This window comes from Haemaphysalis longicornis, unplaced genomic scaffold (genome assembly GCF_048455015.1).
Source record: "Haemaphysalis longicornis isolate Haplotype H1 unplaced genomic scaffold, Haemaphysalis longicornis Haplotype H1 scaffold_5, whole genome shotgun sequence".
Classification (NCBI taxonomy): domain Eukaryota; kingdom Metazoa; phylum Arthropoda; class Arachnida; order Ixodida; family Ixodidae; genus Haemaphysalis; species Haemaphysalis longicornis.
In genome coordinates, this window is record NW_027526385.1 from 32352139 (window position 1) to 32372648 (window position 20510).

Consider the following 20510-nt stretch of genomic DNA (forward strand, 5'->3'; position numbering starts at 1 on the left):
TCGAGAGGCAATTTTGGTTTCCTGTAAAAAGGCCACGTGTATTTTTTTTCATTAAGAAGGTCAACTAGCCAATGCTTCTTTTTCTGCGAGGTTAGACCTACCACATTTAAAGTGGCAAGCGTGACTGCGCTCTGGTGTGATGCCATGGAGTGAAAAGTGCTTACCGGTCAGGACATTAGGTCCGTCCGTTAGTTGAGCTTCCCCCGGCGGTCGTTGACCCGGTATCTCCCTGGCTCGGTTTGTTGGTGACTGCACCGCCGTGTTTCCCGCGTGCCTTCCGCCGCGTCTCAACTCCCGTGGTGTTATCGGGTCTGCGCGGTGCTGTGGCGGCCTTCGTCGGGAGCTCGTCGTCCGCGTCGTCAAAGCTGGTCTCTCCTGGCTGATCGTTCAGGGGTGCCGACTCCTCTCCCTCAACGTCGGCGGGTTTCGCCTCCTCACTCCGCTGCCCCTCGTCCTCCGCGGGCTTGGCATTGGTCAGGGAAGCCTTGCCACCCGGCTCCGCGACTGTTTCCTTGAGTTCACGGGGTGTGCCGCTTTCGTGGGCCCCGTCGCTGGCCATTTCTATACTCGCTCCCGCATCGCTGGCGTCTCCTTTTCCTTGCAAGGCTTTTGGGAGGCGGCCGCTTGCTTCCTGCCGGCATTCTCCTCCGTCCATTTTGTTCCCATCGTCCTGTCTGCGGTAATCCTGGCTGCGAGGGTGAGGGCGTTCTGTCTCGTTTCCGTTCCCTCTCTCGGCGTGCGCGTTGGGCTCGGAGCTGTCTGAAGTTCGAAGGCCGGGCGTCTCGTTGTCTTCGCTCTTCTCTTTTCTCTTCCCCTCTGCCTCAGCTGGCCTGCGTCTTGCGCCGGAACGGCGGTGTTGACTGGAGGCGAAGGCACGTGCGGGGATGCCTGGAGAGGGGGCGGTGGGTGAGTGGCTGTCTCAGGTCCCTCGGTGCTCATCATCGCCGCCATGTCATCGGAGTCCATGTATTCCTCGAGATTCCTCGCGGGCGTTCTCTGCTTCACTCTGGACACGTACTATTGCGTGCAGTTACTTTGGTCATGCCCGTAAGCGCGGCACGCGCGACACCATGGAGTTGAGCAGTTTTTCCGATAGTGTCCGGGGTGGTAGCCGCGGAGGCAGAGCGACGGCCGACTGGGCACCTCGATTAGAATGGGGCAACCGTTGAGAGTCGCCTGATGGGGGATCGCCTCGAGGGAAGTCGGGGTTGAGGGAATCACGTGGAAGATCCTCGTGGTGCCGGTCATGTGCGTGAGGCCGGATTTCTGCCGACCCTCACGAACCACTCTTTGAACTCGGCCAAAACGTTCGAACTGTCGGATCAGCAGCTAGTCTGGGACTTTTTGCGGTACGCACTGCACCCTTACCGCGATTTCTCATCGGTTAGGGTAGATCACAAGGCACCGCCTACCTTTCACTGTGATCAACGTACATGCTGCCAGCTCCTCCGAGTCCGCTTCAGATGTGAATGTCACCATCCATAGGTGATTAAACTGAAAGGGACCGAGACACTCGATCTTCTATAGGTCCGTGATGTCACCAAGTGTGGACGCGAAATCTTCCACTCTGAAAGGCCGTGCTGACGGGTCGCCGTGCAGAAACAGGGAGTTTTAGGACATCTTTCCGGTGGGGAGCTGCGGCAGTAGGGTTCGGTAGGCAGCCGATGCGGATGGTGCGGCGGGTCCTGGGGTAACCGGTCCGACGTGAGTACGTCGCCTACTCGTGGGGAGCCTTCTCTCGACATGACCGTCCCCGTCGGTGGCTGAGAGGGGACCTTCAATAAAGGAACACTGCAAATGTCAGTTATGAGTTGATTTTCTGCCTCAGATTTGTAGGATGCTTTGTTCTTATTCAACAATGTTGACAAGTATGAACATTGCCACATAACTTAGGCGCTTCGGTTTGCGTGAGTGTATGTTAGACTATTCTGCAGATTAAGTTTCACCTTGGCCGGGTGGCAGAATAGAGTCACACACAGACAAACCGAAATATAGTCAGATAAAAATTTCTGCGCTTTGGTAGCCCAATTAAGACTATCGTCTTTAAAAACGTACAGTCGGGGACACTCATAAGCAATTGAAAACATGCCTGATATCGTAAAGTGAAGGCCCACGACCGTCGTTAAAAGCGGAGCTGCTAACTTGAGGTTGCTGCGGTTGCGACCGCAACAAAAAAATATCAGAAAAAGACGAACGTGGAGCCTCCTGGCGAGGATGGGGACCGCAGTCAGCAAAGAGTGGAGGGCACGCGCTAGCCTGCAATCGTAGCAGAAGTGGCCATTCGGTCCAAACGGTTGACGCAGGTTGCACTGGTGGTGCAAAGCTGGAGAAACGGAGGAGTTGCAGGTCGACCTACCTCCCGCCCTTCACTCCTGGGACTCGCTCTCTGTGTTTGAGACCGCCTGGACGGGCCCTGTAAAGTTCAGATAAAATTGGCCTCATCCCTCAATGCATAGCCTGGCCTAACAAGACCATTGGAATACCTAACAACACTTAGCGAAGCCGAGGAGAGCTTAGCAAAACTTAAGAAAACCGGGAGGAAGGTATGTCAACACCCAGCTCCTCTGTTTCTCTAAACTTGAACCACTCGTGCTAGCTGCAGTTATTTTTATGTGTTTACGTTTTTTGTTTCATTATATGAACGAGCGCGCCTACTTTTACTCTGCCGGTCATTTACGAAGGCACCAGGAACTGGCGCTGCGCTCGGGTGACCGTTTCGTCTACATTGCTCGCTTGCCGGAGATGATCAGCTGCATATTAGAAATAGAAAGCTTCGATATAAAAGTTCAACCTTGATCACATCATAAAACATGCTTACGTGTAGTGCAGAGTTTCTGCGTAGGGTGCTGAAAGGTTTTCAGTCCTGATTTTTTCCTTTTAATGAAAACTGTTTTAAGTGTATTTTATCTTTATTTTACGTTCCCTAAGACCGCAAATCAGAAATAGCGCTTTTAGTGAAAATATTAGCTGATTTATTAATGAGGGATTAATTAGACCAACTTTTCCGTAAAACTTTTACATTGAGCTGAAATAGATTTTAGGCAGGTTTTCTTTCGTCATGGCTACGTGAAAACACCTGTAAACAAAAATTGAGCTCGTGCGCACGTACGTTAGATTTACAAGTTTGGGAATAAAGCTAGGACCTCTGTTTTTTTAGCTTCAACGTTTCAAGCTCATCTTTCATGAAGTTTCTTCTTTGTAGCTTCCTGCTCCATTAAAACGCAATAACGGTAATTTCGATCGCCATACGTTCCACTGAAGTACTATTCCCCACAAAACTACTACTCTTGGTTTTGTTCTCTATGCGCTAGAGCAATTTTTAGGTTATGCCGACAAATGGCACCACCAGGGGCGTATGGTTTATTCATACGAACAAAAAAAAAATCGTGTTGTCGCAAGCGCATTCTTGCAAATTTAAATTAACCGGCTTTCGTTTTCTACCACTTAGTCAACTGGATTCAAGGCGACTCTCATGCAATACCTGATGAAAATGCGGCCCCACAGTCTCTGGATATATTCGCACGCTTGCTTAACTTTCAGTACCATTATCACAAACAAGCAATGCGAGTCCGTCCCAGCTTAGGTGCCATCTTATTTCCAGGACGTTCAGGCCGGACATTTTCATCGCATACGGCCACTACCCGTTCCCAAGCCTCGAGATGAGCCACTGTCTCGCCCTTCCGCCGTCAATGCATCAGAAGCCACCAGGATCCCATGCTGAAATATATGACTTGGTAAGGAAACAGCTTATGCGGAATTTTTTTTGCTTCTTTTTTAGTGCAGTTGTAATAGCCGAAGAGATGTCTTCCAGTTTGCTTCTCCGCTATCACCGTAAAAAGATTTATTAAGCAATAGAAAGAGGGTCACGGATATTTTACGGGTGCAGGCATTTCCGCCGAATTGTTTTAACAGCGGAACTGAGGCACGTCGAGCTTTTTTGTCCGTCTGCTGTAGGTCCTGCGTCACGCAGATGTTGTTCAGGTTTCCAGACCCGCCAGCGGCCTTCCAAACCTTCTGATAGGGGGAGCAGTGACCTCACGGGTCGGGTTTCTATCCCTCCTGCTTGGGTGGAGGGAGAGGGAGCCTCCCGCGGTTCACATTTAACTCGGCGCTTTTTGGCGCGAACCGTTGAATTTGTGTGGCGACAGCGCAGCCTCTCTTGCTTGAGTGCCATTTTACGTTAGAGCCGAACCAAGAGAACCACAGCTACACAAGTCACTGGTGTGAATTCGGTTTGATTGTTTTCCTTTCTGGGTTGCTATTTCCTTCCTGGGTTGACCTGGTAGTAAATGGGTTATCCTGGTTCATTGTTTGTCGCGGTTCTAACTCAAAGAAACCAAAGCACAGTTATGTGCTTCCTTATGAAGTTTATTTATTACTTGCCCACTAGGGTACGCAGCAGTTGGAATACGGTGCGGAGCCTTACCAAAGTTACCTTTGGTAAGGCTTCGCACCAAAGTTACTTTTGTTACCTTTGGTTACCTTTGTTAAAGTTACTTTTGTTAACCAAAGTTATCTTTGGCAGTGCCTTGAGGTGCGCAGGAGCCCTCCTCCCGTGATTATAACAGAAGGTCAGGTCGTGTTATGTGCAGAAAATATTCACTGCGTGTCTTCTTCTCGCACCTTCGGCTAGAGGGTTGACTCGAAGGCAGAAAAAACAGCATGAAAAGAAAGCTTGACAAAGATGATTCAACTATGAATGCTATCTGCTGTACGGCACTTCACCGAAAAGAAGTTTCTGTCCTACCTAATTTCTTTTTTGCGCATTATGGTAACAACTTCCTGAGATTCAGCTACAGTAAAGCTAAGTGGAGGATTTGAAAAGAAGGCATGAATTCGCTGATTTGTTCTCTTGATCGGTGGTTGTCGTGGCGAGACGTACGCACCGCACTTATTCTCTTGCCTTTATAGTTTTGAATGTGTTCCCGCAGACAACTGCTACCCCAGAAATCCGGTAGAAACTAGACAGGCGTGACGTTTCGGAGTGAAGGACACCCGGCGGCAAAGAAGACCCATGACATGTTCACAACCGCTTAATATTGAAACATGGAGAAAATGAGCCCAGAGTCGGTGTGAACGAAGGAAAAGAGAGGGTGCCACGAGTGTAGACGGGTCTGATACCTGGCGCACAGGGACAAACTAGTGTCACTAGATAAGGGCACAGAGTATCGGCAGTCTTTTGACCCTATTGTTTCGTGCTCCGCTGTGATCATTGGTCATTTCGCAACACGTCAAATTTGTTTACACTGTGATAGTTCATGGGCGCTGAAATTTTGTTGTTTAGGCGTTTTACTTCGGCCGCTCTAGCGGGGTGACCAGGTTTGATCTTGAGAGCTAGAGGTCAAACCACAACTCCTTTCGCAAGCGCCCGGCACATAGCAGCGGACCGATGGTGGGGGAGATGGACGGCAAAGGAGAGGTAGGCTTATTCTTGGGTGAAACTAGCGCGAACCTAAGCAAAGACAAAAGAAGTGGAACGCATGCACAGCCAGTGGTCGGAACACTAATGTTAAATATCAAGAAGGATGAATATAAACACTTAACACAAAAGAATCAAAACACTGCAAATGACCAAAAAGCCACGGTGACACGGCAACTCGATCGACACCGGCTACAGTCGAAGTTCCACGCACATATGCAATCTCTTTAGGATGAAGACACACACTTTCTTGGCTGACGCACTAGTCTTCTCTTTGTACTATGCGGAACGCTTCCACAATTTTGCGAGGAGCTTGTTCACGATGCCTAAGTAAAATGTCATTGGAAGGAAAATTAGGAATACGCACATCTAATGGCAATTATGCTATCTCAAACCCACATAATACAGCTTGTGTTCCTCTTCCTTTATATTTGTTTAAGTTCGCGCTGGTTTTATTCAAGAATTAATCTTTCCAACTAGCCCAGCTTGCAACCATCTTGCTAACGATAGGCGAGGAGGGATCGGAGACGCGCATTGAACCCGTGTCGCTAGTTGGAAGAGCCCCCAGAAAGGAGAAGCAGGCCGATGCCGGGGGGCGATAGGCGAGGAGGGAAAATACATGCGCGGAACCTGTGACGCCACCTTGCGGGGGAAGGCGATGAGGCATCCGCCGCAGCGATAAGCGCACGCCACAAAGAATGTCCAGGAGACCACGTGCGGCGCAGAGGCGTGTGCGATGGAGGAAGACGTACATCGAGCTGTGGTCGCTCGTACAGCGGTGAGGCTTAAAAACGCCATGCGGTAAAAGATGGAGAATAAGCTGCGTATTCATTGCCAACATGTCTGCATATCATCGCGAAGCCACACCTCCTTAATGGACCTAGCCGGAGCAGTGAAGCTTTCGCTACCAACTAGGGTTAACCAAAGCTAAACCACAGCAAATTCTCGTTCGGTGAAGTCTGCGGCTGCGCGCGACTGATGTGGTACCGAACTCGAATGAGAGATAACGCCTATCCACGGTAATAAATGGCGTGGAATGTATGCAGGCAACCAAGTGCGCGGCGCCATATCTGTGGCCAAGCGTCTGTGCTAGGCGACGTCGCGCGCACGGACCGCAGATCAGGCACCGCTCTTCTCCTCCATGCAACCGTGTTAGCGCGCCCGTGGCCTACGCGATTTGCTGCCAGCGGCGCGCCGCCGGTAGCCGATCGCGAAGGCCACGGTGCGCCGTCACTCGTTACATCGGGCTCCGCGGGATGGCGGCACTTGTCCGTGCTAAGCACGACTGTGAAACACATGACTGTGTTTCACGTTACAAACTCTGTCGAACGCAAAGTATTGCGTCGAGTTCACTGTGAGTGCGATTATTAACATCTCTGTTGGTGCCACAGTTTAGAATCGGATTGGAGCGGAGCAGGTGACGCACGCCGGGGTCTTTTTTTTTCTTCGGCATCCGGCCGCAGTGGCCCAGGCTGCGCCGTGTCCGTGGCGCATAGGCCATGTCTGTGGCCGTTTCCAGTGTTGCTAAGCGAAGAAATTGACCGCTAAACGTTTCAACGAATACCGTCTATAGCTGCATGTTAGCAGCAGAAGAGTGTCCAAGTATGTCGTGTTGCTGCGTCTTCGTCAGTTTTGTTAACAAACAACCCGGTTGAAGTTAAATGCGACACCATAGATGTGGCAATCTCGTAACACTGATAAACACTCAAATGGCGGCCATTGGTGACATACGGGGCTCAGTGATCGTGCTCATGTACTTAACCTAATAACACTTGGACAAACCTTTGTTAAATATTCCTATGAGGAGATGGGGAGACAGAGAGAAAGAATCTTATTTTTAAGGCAAACGAAGTGAAATGTCTCTGTTGGAGAGCTTCATGAAGTCTGGGTTCCTCCATCCAAGCTTCCACTGATGGCTTTCTTGATGAAGTTCACCAGGCCACGTTGCTGGCCCTTGGCCGTCTGGGTGGCCGTGCACTCTATATTGTAGTGCCGTCCAATAAGGGCACCCCGATCATATGTGTTGATTGGCAATGACATTACAGGTGCGCCATATGGGGGGTGTATGTATCTACTTTGAATGAGGTGTAGTCTAGGAGGTGTGTGTAGTTTGCCGGCTTGCGCTTTCTAAATGTAGTCTGTGTTGTGGTTTTCTAGCTGTGGGTGTGGCTGCGGTAACTGCTGTGGGACTCTCTGGCAGTCTTTTAGGTAAAGATGTCGTGAGCGTGATTGGGAGTTTCGCCGCCATTCTTGGGAACCCGGAAGTGCGCTTCTCGGGCGTGTTCATTTGCTCTCTCAATACCCAGTACGCTAGCATGCCACGTAATTCATTATTTCTTCACAGTGCCTGCTATATATCTAAAAAGATGTGCCGCGATTTGGGGGGTATGTCCTGATGCGGTAATTCGGCAGGCTTTCGTGCTATCTGTGTATATTTTTAGGGGACGGGTGGGTTTACGGAGGCGAGATATCGCTTTTCCTATTGCGTAGATCTCGGTTTCTTCTGCTTGTGGAAATGCACGTTGCTCTCAGTGTAGATTGGTTGAGGGTGTTCCAATATGGTACTTTCCATGTGTTATTGTGACCTGCCACGTCTATGTAGGCGTACACTCGGTCAAGCTACCTCTTGGGTTTCTTAATAAAGTAATTTGCTCTTATGCATGTTCTTTCTGTGTGCCGGATTGGATCCATGTTATTTTGTACGGGGCCCATCTGATCTTTTGGCAGTCTCGTGAATGTATTTTGGCAATAGGTAGGCCGCTTGGCTAACCGTGTATCCTAGAGTCTGCAGGAGTTTTCGACAAGCTGTGGTTTGGTTGCCTTGCCAGTTGGTTGTGTTTTTCAACAGTGACTATTTCATCCATGGTTACTGTTCTCCCCATTTTGTCAAGAACGGCGTTACTCGCGCTGATAGGGGACCTAACGGTATCTTGACGGCTTTGAGGATTTTGGTGTTTATTTTTTTAAGCTCTGTCTTGGTAAAATTTGTGTACAGGGCTGCGTATCTTATTCGCGATACGACGCAGGCCTCGTGCAGTCTCAGAGGGTTATCTTCCTGAAGTCCCAACTTTTTGTTAGAGATCCGCTTCATAAGTTGAATAACCCTCTCTCCTTGCTTTAGTGTCTGCTTGGTTGTGGCTTGTGCCTCTCCATATTTTTGGATATACTGTCCAAGTACGTTGATAGCGGATAGAATTGGAATATGGCAGCCACGCAGGGGTAACTAAATGGGAGGATGTTTCCGATTTCTGTTGGCTACGATTAGCATTAGTTTATTTCTGCGGAGCATGAGAGTCCTATTGTTGTTGATGCTTGTCTTGCTCTATTGATTGCTTCTTGTAGTTGCATCTGGATGGGTGCGGGTGATCAAGTTGGGCTCCTTATGCTAACATCATCCGCATATATAAGGTGTTTAATGTCTTCCACTTTTTTCTATTGGCCTATGGATCCTGAGTGTCGCTAATGACAAGAGTGTGGGGGTAGTGTTGCTCCATGCGGAATTCCCCTCTGTGTGGGACGCTGTGGTCGCCAGAGCGAGCAGACGTGTCTCACCTCCGCTCTCGACCAAATGTTTTTTTCCACAGTAAAATCTTGAACAGTGCGGCTTCCAGTTGTTCGACAAGTCGCAGAACATCATCTGCTCGGAATCGACGCCAGATTCAACGCTGAGAAAGCCGGATTTTGGGAATAATTTGACTTTCTGTGCCCCGAAACCCACGCCTAGGCTTAGCTGGGTCTGACCGGCTCGGGCTGGCTCCGTCCTCTTCCGGCTCTCCCGTTTGCACAGGAAGGTATTCATGATGCGTAGGTTATTCCATTTTGCGAACTCGACTAGTAGGTCCCTCCTGCTATTTCTACAGCCCGGACCGTAGTTCCAAAACGCCATATCTCCATCCTAATTGTTGCCAACTTTAGCATTGAAGTCTCCCAAACCACGGTATGCTGTGGTTACTCCAGCCATTACTGATTCCACATCTTCATAGAAGCGTTTGACTACCTGGTCGACGTGGATAGATGTGGGGGCGTAGTGCTGTACCACCTCGAGTTTGTACCTCTAATTGAGACTAAGTAAAAGACCTGCCGCCCTTTTGTTAATGCTATGGTATTCTTTAATGTTGCCAGCTATGATTTTATTGACTAGAAATTCCACTCAAGTCTCTTCTGCCCCTAGACCACGGTAGTATAGGACGTGTCCATTTTTCAGCACCGTAGATGCGTCACCTGTCCTCGTCACCTCACTAACCCTATGACATCCCATTTATGCCCTTTAATTCCGCAAACAACACCGCTAGACTCGCTTCGCTAGATAAGGTTCTCGTGTTGCACGTTGCCAGGTTCAGATTCCAATGGCGGCCTGACCGGGTCCAGGGATTTTTAGCACCCTCTGCTGCGTCATAGGTCTGACCACCACCGTGGTAAGTTGCTTCGCAGCCACTGGAGACTAAGGGCCGTGGGTTAATGGCGTGTTCATGGGACGTTGTGGCCGTTACTGCACCAGGGTGACAAATCCTGCTCTGGAGAGGGAGTGCGTTACCGGCAGGTGTCGCCGGGGTCTGGCCGCACGCCAAGGCTTATTCTGCAATTCCATCACTCCGCGGATTTTTAAATGCAGAGCATTTGTATAACTCACGACGTCACCCGTGCGTCGGCGTCCGCAGCAGCCAGCCTCCCCCTACACTATAAAAAGAAATAACAGTTACCGGCGCCTGGTTTCGATCCCACGACCCTGCGGGCGGAACGCAAGGTACAGGGTGCTCTTCCCACTGCGCCACAAAACCGACACAGAATGAACGCTACGAACGCACCTTATATCCTTGACTCATTAAAACTGCGTCAAGAAGCTGCTGATACAACGCATTCACTACCTTTGGGCGGAACGCGAGGTACATGGTGCTCTTCCCACTGCGCCACAAAGCCGACACAGAATCAAAGGCTACGAAGGCGTCTTATATCCTTGACTCATTCAAACTACGTCGTCAGCGGCGTGCGTTGGCGACTCAGCGGCGTGCTAGCGGCGTGATAGCTGCGTGGTGTACACGTGATAGCACCAACCCCCCAAACACTAAACGTTAATGCAATACACCAACCCCCTATGCGACGCATTTACTCGAGTCTCCCTCACGGGCAGATGGGCCCATTTTTTTTAATATCCGGTGAGAATTGTGTGGCACATGATTCTAACCACAGTACTTCTCCACGTGAGGCGGATGCTCTACCTCTACGCTACCGCTACAACCAGAAGAGACAATAGCCTGTGACAAAAGAGGGTCTCGAAAAATCCATGGTTGAGGTCGCCTCCCCCCACTGTTCCCAAGCCAACACCGCCTACACAGAACGTAGAAACAAGAGGAGATGTAGGCCTTAGAAGTCCCACAGGATAACAAGAAGCAGACAAGTACCACGCCGAGGGCAGAAGAACAGAGCCTCAATGTCACCTGGAGAGACCACCATTCTGGCAGCTCTAGGGAGACTAGAAGACCACATGACCACACGAAAGGCAAAACACGATCGCCTAGCAGCCAGGTTGAACTTTAAGAGGTCCGCAACTGATACTAATCCCTCAAGAAGGAAAGAGCAGAATGACTCAAGGAAACCATCGCGAAGAAGCGAGGCCGCTTAGTCGATAACAAAAAGGATGACGCCGAACCCCAACAATAGTCGGGCGCAGAAGCGGGAAAATGGCTGGGAAGTATCCGTCATCTACCGATGCAATTGCAGAAATATAAGGGATAAGAATAATGAACTCATGTCGCACATGGGAGGAAAAAATAGAAAACATCAACCGGTCGTCATAGTGTGGCAAGAGACGAGAGTGTAGCCGCGCCTACCGGGATACATAACATACACAGCCCCATCGGAATGAGCACAGCAATCCTAGTACGCCACATCATTACAACAACCCAGCACATCATGGCGCAACACGGATGCGAACATACGCTAATAGATAACTACATTAGGGAAAACAGGGAGGCCTCAGGGGTCAGTGATTTAACCCTTGATCTTCAAACTGGCCATCTTACCCCTACCAAGGCTACTAGAGGAGATCGAAGGAATAGACCACGCCTTCTACGCAGGTGACATTATAGTATGGACGACAAATGCCGGATCTGAAGGGTGGATAGAGGAAACACTACAATAAACCGCCACGACGGTACACGAATACGCAAAATCGTTGTGGCCTGAGCTGCGCACATCAGAATTCCGTAGTCCAAGTGGGTGGGAACAACAAGACAATATGAAGGATCACTGTCCGAATCAATCGAGTTGAAGTCAAGCCAACCCAATAGTGTCGGATACTGGGATTGATGCTACGGAACGACAGGAAAGCAGACGCAGCGATCGTTAAGGTCCGAAGAGCAACCGCGAAAGTGCTGGGTAAGCTCCAGAGAGTAACAAACCGCAACCTTGGCATCAAGGAAGGCTACGTCATTTGTCTGGTACGGGCCTTCGTCATCTCGCAGATTACGAATTTCGAACCGTACCTGCAGATTACGAAGGCACAGCGAGAGGCACTAAACGTACTAATACGAAAGGCAATGAAACAGGCTCTGGGACTCCCCATATGCTCATCAACAAAGTGCTTGTATGAAATGCGGCTCCAGAAGAGAGAGAGAGAGAGAGAGAGAGAGAGAGAGAGAGAGAGAGAGAGAGAGAGAGAGAGAGAGAGAGAGAGAGAGAGAGACTTTATTTATTTCCAGCAGGGAGTGGGAGGTCGGGATGCGCAGAGTCTCCATATCCCACCACCGTTCACGACGTCTTCGGGACTAGGCCCCGCCGGCGTCGGCGTGAGCGGTGCGTGAATGGTACTTGGGAGTTCGTGCCTGCCCCCCTCCCCGTCTGCGACTCGCTCCGCTTCCGCCTGGCGAGAGCAGCCTCGATCTGCTGGATGGCTACAGTTTGTGCGTCCAGGTCTGTCGAATATACGGCACTCGTTAAGGTGTCCGGCAGCCGGCCGTAAAGGTCGGCAGCTTCCGCAGGGTGCACTGCACAGTCCCACAGGATGTGGGCCAGAGTTGCGCGATGTTGCCCGCACACACTACACACGCCACTGGCGTACACGTCGGGGCACACGTGACGCGCGAGCGCCGGCGTGATCACTGACTGTGTTTGTAGTTGGCGTAGTAGCACTGCCTGCTGTCGTGTTAGTTCCGGGTGGGGTGCCGTAGCGGTGCGCCGGCCGAGCCGGTACCACTCCAGCAGCTCCCCGCACGTGAGGAGGGGCTCCGGGTCCCATTTCACGCCGTTGTTGTCGTCTTTGTCATCGTTGTCTTCAGATTGGCCCCCCTCTCTTCCCCCATTGGCAGGGGGGAAGAGACCGCCACCGCGCAGTTGGTCAGTCCTCGCACGGCTGCGTCCGCCGTCTCGTTGCGTTTAGGGAGACTGGTTGCCTCTGATGTTGGTGTGCGCCGGGAACCACTGAAGGTGAGTGGCCGGCACCGCTCAACTGATCACCGCACAGCACTTCACCACGCGCACTGCACTTTCACATACGTTGTTCTTGGCGTAGTTCGCGATGGCCTACCGCGAGTCACTGAGCACTGTGGTGCACTGCGGATCCGTCAGCGCCAGCGCGATCGCCGTCTCCTCTGCCTGGCTGGCGGACGGCACGCGGAGGCTGCAGGCGCTGTATATTTCTCCCGTGGTGGCGTGGACCGCCACCGCTACGTAGGCGTCGGGTCGGTCGGTCCACAGGATCGACTTGCTCCCTGAAAACAGATGTTTTTGAGGACATCTTGCCTCTTCAGTGAGCCAATACCTCCAGGATTGCACAAGGACAGCCCAGATTATAACCCGAGTTAAACATGTGGTCTGCTTGCCTCTGCAACCTCCACATCTACGACAACCCTTGAACATTTCTCGCGCCATGCAAACCCTAATCGAGCTCGTCGATTTTACAAGAAAGAACATGTCGGATATGTCGCGCTCATGAAATGGGCTCCGTAGCGATGCGTTTTGCTTAGGGGTGTAGGGCGCGCCTCTGTGATCGTAGTCCTCATTTGGGGCATCTTCTAAAAATATTTAAGGTACTTTGGGTGGTTGCTACCTGTGCTGAAGTGGACAACGTGTTCTCCTTCTCAGATCATCGTGGCGGTACTGTTCTTCGGGGTGAGCTTCTCAATAGCCGGACTTCGAAGCGGAAAAAGACTGCATGAATTCAATTCGGAAATGCGGTTACTGCCTCTGGCAGGGTTGGGAGTTAAAGGACGTCTTCAAACTACAGTGTTGGGCTGATATCCTGTTTTCGGGTTGTAATTCTCTTGTATTTTAGTGTGTTTGGTAATCGACTAAGTGGCTTTTTCTGAAATTTGCATTTCGGCACTTGCCCCTGTCCATTTATCTGTCATAGCTCTCATAGCTTTGCAGGTGCAGTTGTTGCTCCCCATTTTTTTCTTGTTTTTTTGGGAGGGCGGAAAACTGAATGGAATTTCACGGCACCTGGTACAAAAATATATGCAAAGAGATTTCTTTGAAACCTGTTTAACCGCGCAGTGACTAGGAATAACGGTGATGCACTGAAGATAAATTCAAATCGCTCCCGTAGGCCGCGTAATTGAGGAGGATGGAAGTGAAGCACAAATATGGTTAATTTAAGTTGATATAATATTTAAGTCCACAGAATGCCAACAGGCGGTGTTCACAGGAAGTTGGAGTACACATACGGTTCAGACATATAGCTTAGGGCACACAAAATTCGGCTTAAGGACGCCATAAAGAAAAAAAATGACGACACAGTCAAAGAATTTGTGCTGCCTTTTTAAAAGCCTCTTTTACGACGTGTACGAGGGTATCTTTCTTGTCCAGGCACGTGCAACTATGCAGGCATTTCGAGCAACATTTTTGTAGGTGTCGTTACCGTCCAGGCGTGCGCATATGTTTTGAATAGCCAGGGCACACACGGTGCGTGGACGACAGACGAGACCAGCGCTGGGGACTGACCGTTTATTCGTCCATGAACAGAGTATTTAAAGCGTAGCGAGGGAGAGGGAGTTGGGAATGAAGAAAGGGCGAGAAAAGACATTACGCTCAGTTGTTGATACGTCATACGCCTGGCTTAGGCGGCGGGAGATAACATAGCAAGATGATTTCCAACATTTCTCCTCCCTTAGTATTGAAGACGCTGTACAGGCTTTCTTTCCCGAGTAGAGGGTCGCAAAACTTGAAGGGGTTTCTGCGCCTTCTGGATAGGCGGCCACGGTTGTGCAGGTGCAACCTGGTCTGAAGGCTGCTCGTTCAAATCGCCGTCGTTGTCGGTTGGTGTGGGCGCAGCTGCAGCCGAAGGGCTCCCCTCGTCTTGGTCTCGGTGAACGCTGCTCCGAGCGGATGCCGGGCTCCGGCTGAAACGCACTTCGTCTATGTCACGTCGAACCACCCTAGCGGGCGTTTGTATGGTGCCCATGCGTGACCCTGTAGTGGACTGCACTTTCTCTAGTGTCCATGTCTCCCCCTGGCCGTAGTTACGGGCGTACACGGCTGTGTCGGCCGGCAGTGTCCACTCCTCCGTCTCCCGGGTTGACCCTGGGAAAGGTGGGAAACACGAATCCAAGCGAGAGTGGATCAGGCAGCCGAATGGAAGTTCGGAAGGGGATTTTCCCTCATGGCACGGCGTTCTCCTGTAGTTGAAAAGAACGTTCACTAATTTCTCTTCTAATGTGCCTCCGCTTATCTTCTTTAGAGCTTCCTTAATCACCCGAACAGCTTGTTCAACGAGCCCGTTAGACTGTGGGTGATACCAAGCCGTACGGAGGTGAGCAATGTTATTGTTCTTCGCAAAGGTGGCGAATTCTTCACTAGTGAACTGCGTGCCGTTGTCGGTAACTATTGTGCGTGGAACACCAAATCTGGCAAAAATGCTGCGTAAACTGGCAATTGTAGACGACGTGCTTGCCTGCCTCATGGGCACGGCTTCAATCCACTTAGTGGCAGCATCCACGACCACCAGTATCATGCTGCGTGCGACCGGCCCGGTGAAATCGGCATGCAGCCTCGACTATTTTTCCTTAACGGCTGGCCAACTTATTGGTTCAGCAGTGGCTGGCATAGGCAGGTTTTGAACGCAGTTCTGGCACTACGCTGAGAGGTGTTCTATCTCTCGGTCTTGTCCCGGCCACCAGAATGCCGATCTGGCGACAGCCTTCATTGCCGATGACCCTTGATGCGTCTCATGCAACATGTGTAGCACCCGTTCTCGTGCTTGTGTGGGAACAACAACTCGATGACCCCAGTATAACAGCCCAATAGCCACGGATAGTTCCAACCAGCGTTCCGAGAATGGCACCAATCCCGCGTCCTTTATATCTGTCGGCCAGCCGTGCTTCCTGTACTCCACGACCTTCTTTAGTAACAGGTCCCGCGCAGTTAGCTGTTTGAGTTCTTCGACAGACACAGTGCCAGTATAGAAACTTGCCAGCGCGTAAACATACTCTGGGGGTTCGCTTCTCGCTGGTGGTTCTGGAATATGCAGTGGTAGACGGATGAGGGTGTCGGCGTTTAGTAGCAGCTTACCGTGCGAAAACTGAAGCTTGTAGTGAAATCCACCGAGGTAGAGAGCCCAGCGCTGTATTCGAGCGGCGGCCAACGCCGCCGCAGGCTTGTCCGCTTTCAGCAGGCCCAGGAGCGGGTGGAGATCTGTGACCAAGGTAAAATCTCTGTTGAAGAGATAGTCGCGAAATTTCGACACCCCCAAAACAAGGGCCAAGGCCTCACATTCTAGCTGGGAGTAATTCCGCTCAGCCTTGGTTAGCGTTCGCGACCGGAAGCCTATGGGCCGGTTCACTTTTCCGTCCGTATGAAATAGCACTGCACCTATGCCATACGGAGAAGCATCACACTCCAGTTTCAATGGTTTTGCGGGGTCATAGTGGACGAGCACCCCTGCTGCAAGTAGGCACTGCTTTGCGTTGGTGAAGGTGGCGTGCTGAGCTTCTCTCCACACCCAACGCGCAATTTTTTCCAGCAACTGGTACAAAGGTGCAAGCATAGATGACATATTCGGCAGGAACTTGGAGTAACAGGACAGCATGCCCAAAAATGAGTGTAGTTCCTGCACATTTGTCGGGCTATGAGCCTGGGCGATTGCTTCCACATGTTTCTCAGTGGGGTGTAGGCCATTTTTGTCGGTTTGGTGCCCTAAGTAAGTGACTGAAGGCTGACTAGACTTGCATTTGTCTAGCCGGAGTTTTACACTGTGCTCACGGAAACGCTGCAGTACCGCTCGCAGGGTCTCGCTGCTTCCCTGACGCTCCGCAACCAACACACCATCGAGGTAAGCTTGCATGCCTGGTAGCCCCTGTAGGACTGTTTTGATTTTTCGTTCGAAGATAGCTGGGGCAGACGCTATGCCAAAAGGCAGCCTCTTGAAGCAAAATAGCCCTCGATGCGTGTAAATTACGCATAGCTTCTGCGATTCTTCGTCAAGCGGCACTTGATTATACGCGTCACGCAGGTCGAGAGTGCTGAAGTACTCTCCGCCGTTCAGGCAAGCAAACATGTCGTCAATCACCGGCAATGGGTGCTGCTGCAGTTCGCATATAGGATTTACGTGATCTTGAAATCGACGCAAATACGAACTGTTCCATCTTTCTTTAGGACGGGCACAATGGGCGTAGCCCACTCCGCACGCGCAACCGGTTATAACACCCCAATTGCTACCAGTCTGTCAAGTTCTTGAGAGACCTTATCACGGAGAGCGAAATGAATGGATCGTGCCTTACAGAACTTGGGTGTAGCTCCTTCCCTGAGTTGAAGGTGCACCGGGGGACCGCTGATGCAGCCGAGTTCCGCGCTGAAAATGTCTTGAAACTCATTGACGATGGTGTCCGCGGCCGGGAGACTCTTTGGCGATCCGGCTTCCGCAGTCAAGTTAAGGACAGGTGACCCTGCGTTGCTCAGCTGAAACATTAGGTCCCGACCGCATATACTAGGACCAGGGCAATTCATTACCACCAAGGAGCAGTCTACTACGGCGCCCTTGTAGGATACCTGCATGTCCAATTGTCCTAGGACGGGAAGCTTGCCAAGATAACAGGAAAGCTTGACACCTGAAGGTTGCAATGGCGGCCATTTCTCCCGGTTCTTTTAATAAATTTCGCGGGGCACAACGCAGACGGGCGACCCCATGTCTATCAGCATTACCATGTCAACGCCGCACCAAGGGAATGTCCTGTGAATTGGGGGCTCTAATTGCCCCTTCCGAGATGAAATCAACGTCCTGAGGTGCATAGCTTCGTCTACGTTCCCCTCCGCACAGTCTTCCGCCCCCGCCAGTGCTCGTACCCGCATGCCTTGCGTCTGCGCCGTTTCGCGTTTCCTCGGAGTGTCACTCGAACACATTTTCGCAAGATGGCCCGGCCTACCACAGTGATAGCACCTGCTCTTGGCCCAGCCGCATGCGCGGCTGTTATGCTTCTTACTTACGCAGCGTTCGCATTTTAGAGTAGGCTTGTTCCTCAACACGCGCTGCGCGTCAACCTTCAGTACGGTAGCTGTATCGCCCGATATCTCATTTCCGTCATGTTCTGCCGTTTCGGCTGATAGTGCTATCGCTTTGGCCTCTTCAAAAGTCAAGTTTGCTTTTGCCAAATCTGTTTTTGCGAGGCCTTTGATCTGACGCCACAGACTATACGGTCGCGGAGCATTCGTTCCAGCATGCTGCAAAAATTGCAGTTGTCTGCAATGCGTCGGATGTCGCCAAGGAAGTGTTGGAAAGCCTCACCTTCGGGCTGACATCGATTGAAGAACCGGAAGCTTTCCGTTATCTCGTGGCGCTTCGGGTCAAAATATTCACCCAGCGCTGCAACGACTTCTTTGTAGGTTAGACTGTTCGGTTTCTTCGGAGCGACTCGTCCCGCCAGAATCTGCACAGTCCTCGTGTTTAACGCTGCTACGAGCAACGCCCTTTTTTTCGCTGTGTCGGTAACCCCAGTTGCCTCGAAATAAGCTTGTTCCTTGATGACGTACGCTTTCCAATTGTCCCTGTCGCCGTCATACTCGGGAAGATGGTGGTGGGCCATGGCTGACGATGTCATTGCTTCAGGTTCTTGAAAGGCCGTACCATGGTTTTGCTTGCCGTGTTCTTCTTTTACTGCATGGGTTTCTTTGTTGCTCGTCGCCACTCTTGCATAGCCGGCGCACACACGGTGCGTGGACGACAGACGAGACCAGCGCTGGGGACTGACCGTTTATTCGTCCGTGAACAGAGTATTTAAAGCGTAGCGAGGCAGAGGGAGTTGGGAAGAAAGACAGGGCGAGGAAAGAAATGACGACATGACGCTCATTTGTTGATACACCACACGCCTGGCTTAGGTGGCGGGAGATAACATAGCAAGATGATTGCCAACAATATGCATCGCCTTTTGGAGCGATTTCGCCGGTGTATTTCCGGTTGAGAAGCCCGCACTTTCAAGTACTTTGGAGGCACGTTTTTTGTGTTTCTTTCTCGCCCAGACACGCGCCCCTTGGAGGCCACTTGTAGCGACGTTTTGGCAGGTGTTTTTCCCGTTGAGGTCGCGAGCACCTTAAGGGCTTTTGAGGTGACGTATTGGGCGGTGTGGTTCCCGTCAAGGGACGCCCACATCACCGACTATAGACCCTGTAGGCCTGTAGGCATGATAAATCTGGCGAATGCTTGGCAACTCAATGCAATGTTCGCACGGTCCGTTGTTCATGGGAAATTTATAGAAAGTTCCGTCTCTGTTGCTCTGGGAAGGCCGCAACGAGGTGTAACCTCGGGAGTGAAATCTTTTTGTAATTTTTTGTCAAAACATGGTTTCCAATACGTATGTTTCTAAATAATTCCGCACGTATCCAGCTAATAACTATTCGAAATTCAAAGAACACTGCCTACTACGAGTTATAGAGTGATTCGCATCAAATATGTCCATATTTTGTTTTCGCTCAACAATATTGACCAGTGAACATGGTACAAGGTATTGTGGTTTGGAAAGCGTACACAAGCGAAATTCGTCTGAATAGATGCATTGCGTCCACAAAAAACAATATACGAGTCTCTTCGTCAGTACCTTGAAAATAATCGCCCAGAAATTAAAAAAAAAATGAACGTAGCAGCCGCCCGGCCGAGATGACGTCAACGGCGACTGAGCGGATGTATCAAGAGTCACGTGACGAACAACAGAACGAGAACGGCGCACACAATTCTCAAAAGAAACATAAAATCTTTCTTTGCAAATTCACTTTCTTAAGTGGTAAATAATACCCGCCGCGGTGGCTCAGTGGCTAAAGCGTTGCGCTGCTGAGCACGAGGTCGCGGGTTCGATTCCCGGCCGCGGCGGCCGCTTTTCTGATAGAGGCGAAAAGCAAAAACGCCCGTGTGTACGAGATTTCGGCGCACGTTAAAGATCCCCAGGTGGTCAAAATTAATCCGGAGCCCTCCACTACAGCCCGCCTCATCGCCTGCGTTGCGTCGGCGCGTTAAACCCTACAATCAATCAAGTGGTAAATAATTTTTAACGTTCAGGAATAATTCATGCTGTTCCGACGTTCCCAAGAGGTGACGGGGCGGCGCCAGTGGTGGTTTTGAACGTTAATACGGGTTCGGCGTAGTCACATGGCTGTTATCTCGTTGTTTACGTCAGTACAGCAAGTAGTTCGTCTGCCTTCAACGCTGAAACTTTTCTGTGGACAGAAGTTTGCGTGTTAAAGAACAAGTTTTTTGCTTCCTGACGTAGGGCTGTCTGCCCGAACGAAGTTTTGCCTCCAGGCCGGCGGCGTCGACGGCTGTGTGTGTGTCGTGACGCGCTCGTTTCGCTATGAAATTCGAGGGTGCTCGTGTTGTTGAAACTCTGCTTACTATATTGCAATTATCGCTAGTGACGATTCAACCCGCCCCGGGTATGTATGCAGGCGAGAGTTTATTTCAAGGTAGTCGGCTTGCGACGGAGTGAACGGACATTTTCGAATTTGTAAGTCGCAAGAAGCCTGTCCTACCCTTACTATGAACAGGACCCATCTGTCACCAGTTAATGTCGCGCTTCGGCATGATGATGCCGTGATGACACGTGTGTTGTAAACCATTTTTGTTGTCTTGACGTTGAATAAAATGTGTTCATTAGGGCGGGTCTGCTATTCAGTGCGT

The 20510-nt window shown here is 50.8% G+C and overlaps 1 protein-coding gene and 1 long non-coding RNA gene across 2 annotated transcripts in view; one reads left to right on the forward strand and one right to left on the reverse strand.

Moving 5' to 3' along the window:
* Window positions 1-829: 829 nt before the first annotated feature.
* LOC144139145 (uncharacterized) overlaps window positions 830-20510 on the forward strand; it is a 52894-nt gene continuing 33213 nt past the window's right edge. Inside the window, exons 1-2 of the long non-coding RNA XR_013316072.1 lie at window positions 830-906; window positions 3602-3734. This is a non-coding gene — a long non-coding RNA (uncharacterized LOC144139145). The remainder of the gene's footprint in view (window positions 907-3601; window positions 3735-20510) is intronic.
* On the reverse strand, window positions 14371-18601 carry LOC144139144 (uncharacterized). The gene is made up of 3 exons (XM_077671592.1): window positions 17131-18601; window positions 15923-16045; window positions 14371-14935 (listed from the first exon to the last, which is right to left on the reverse strand). Exons 1-3 carry the CDS (start codon window positions 17402-17404, stop codon window positions 14523-14525), a joined length of 810 nt encoding a protein of 269 aa, XP_077527718.1. The 5' UTR covers window positions 17405-18601; the 3' UTR covers window positions 14371-14522.

What these genes read in the sequence shown, in the direction of transcription:
- LOC144139144 (XM_077671592.1), bottom strand. Translation starts at nt 17,404, where the DNA reads ATGCAGGTATCCTACAAGGGCGCCGTAGTAGACTGCTCCTTGGTGGTA. An exon ending in AGGAGCTACACCCAAGTTCT is followed by an intron (nt 16,046 to 17,130) that starts GTAAGGCACGAT and finishes CCTTGGTCACAG; the next exon opens with ATCTCCACCCGCTCCTGGGC. An exon ending in CAAGCTTCAGTTTTCGCACG is followed by an intron (nt 14,936 to 15,922) that starts GTAAGCTGCTAC and finishes CACCTTTCCCAG; the next exon opens with GGTCAACCCGGGAGACGGAG.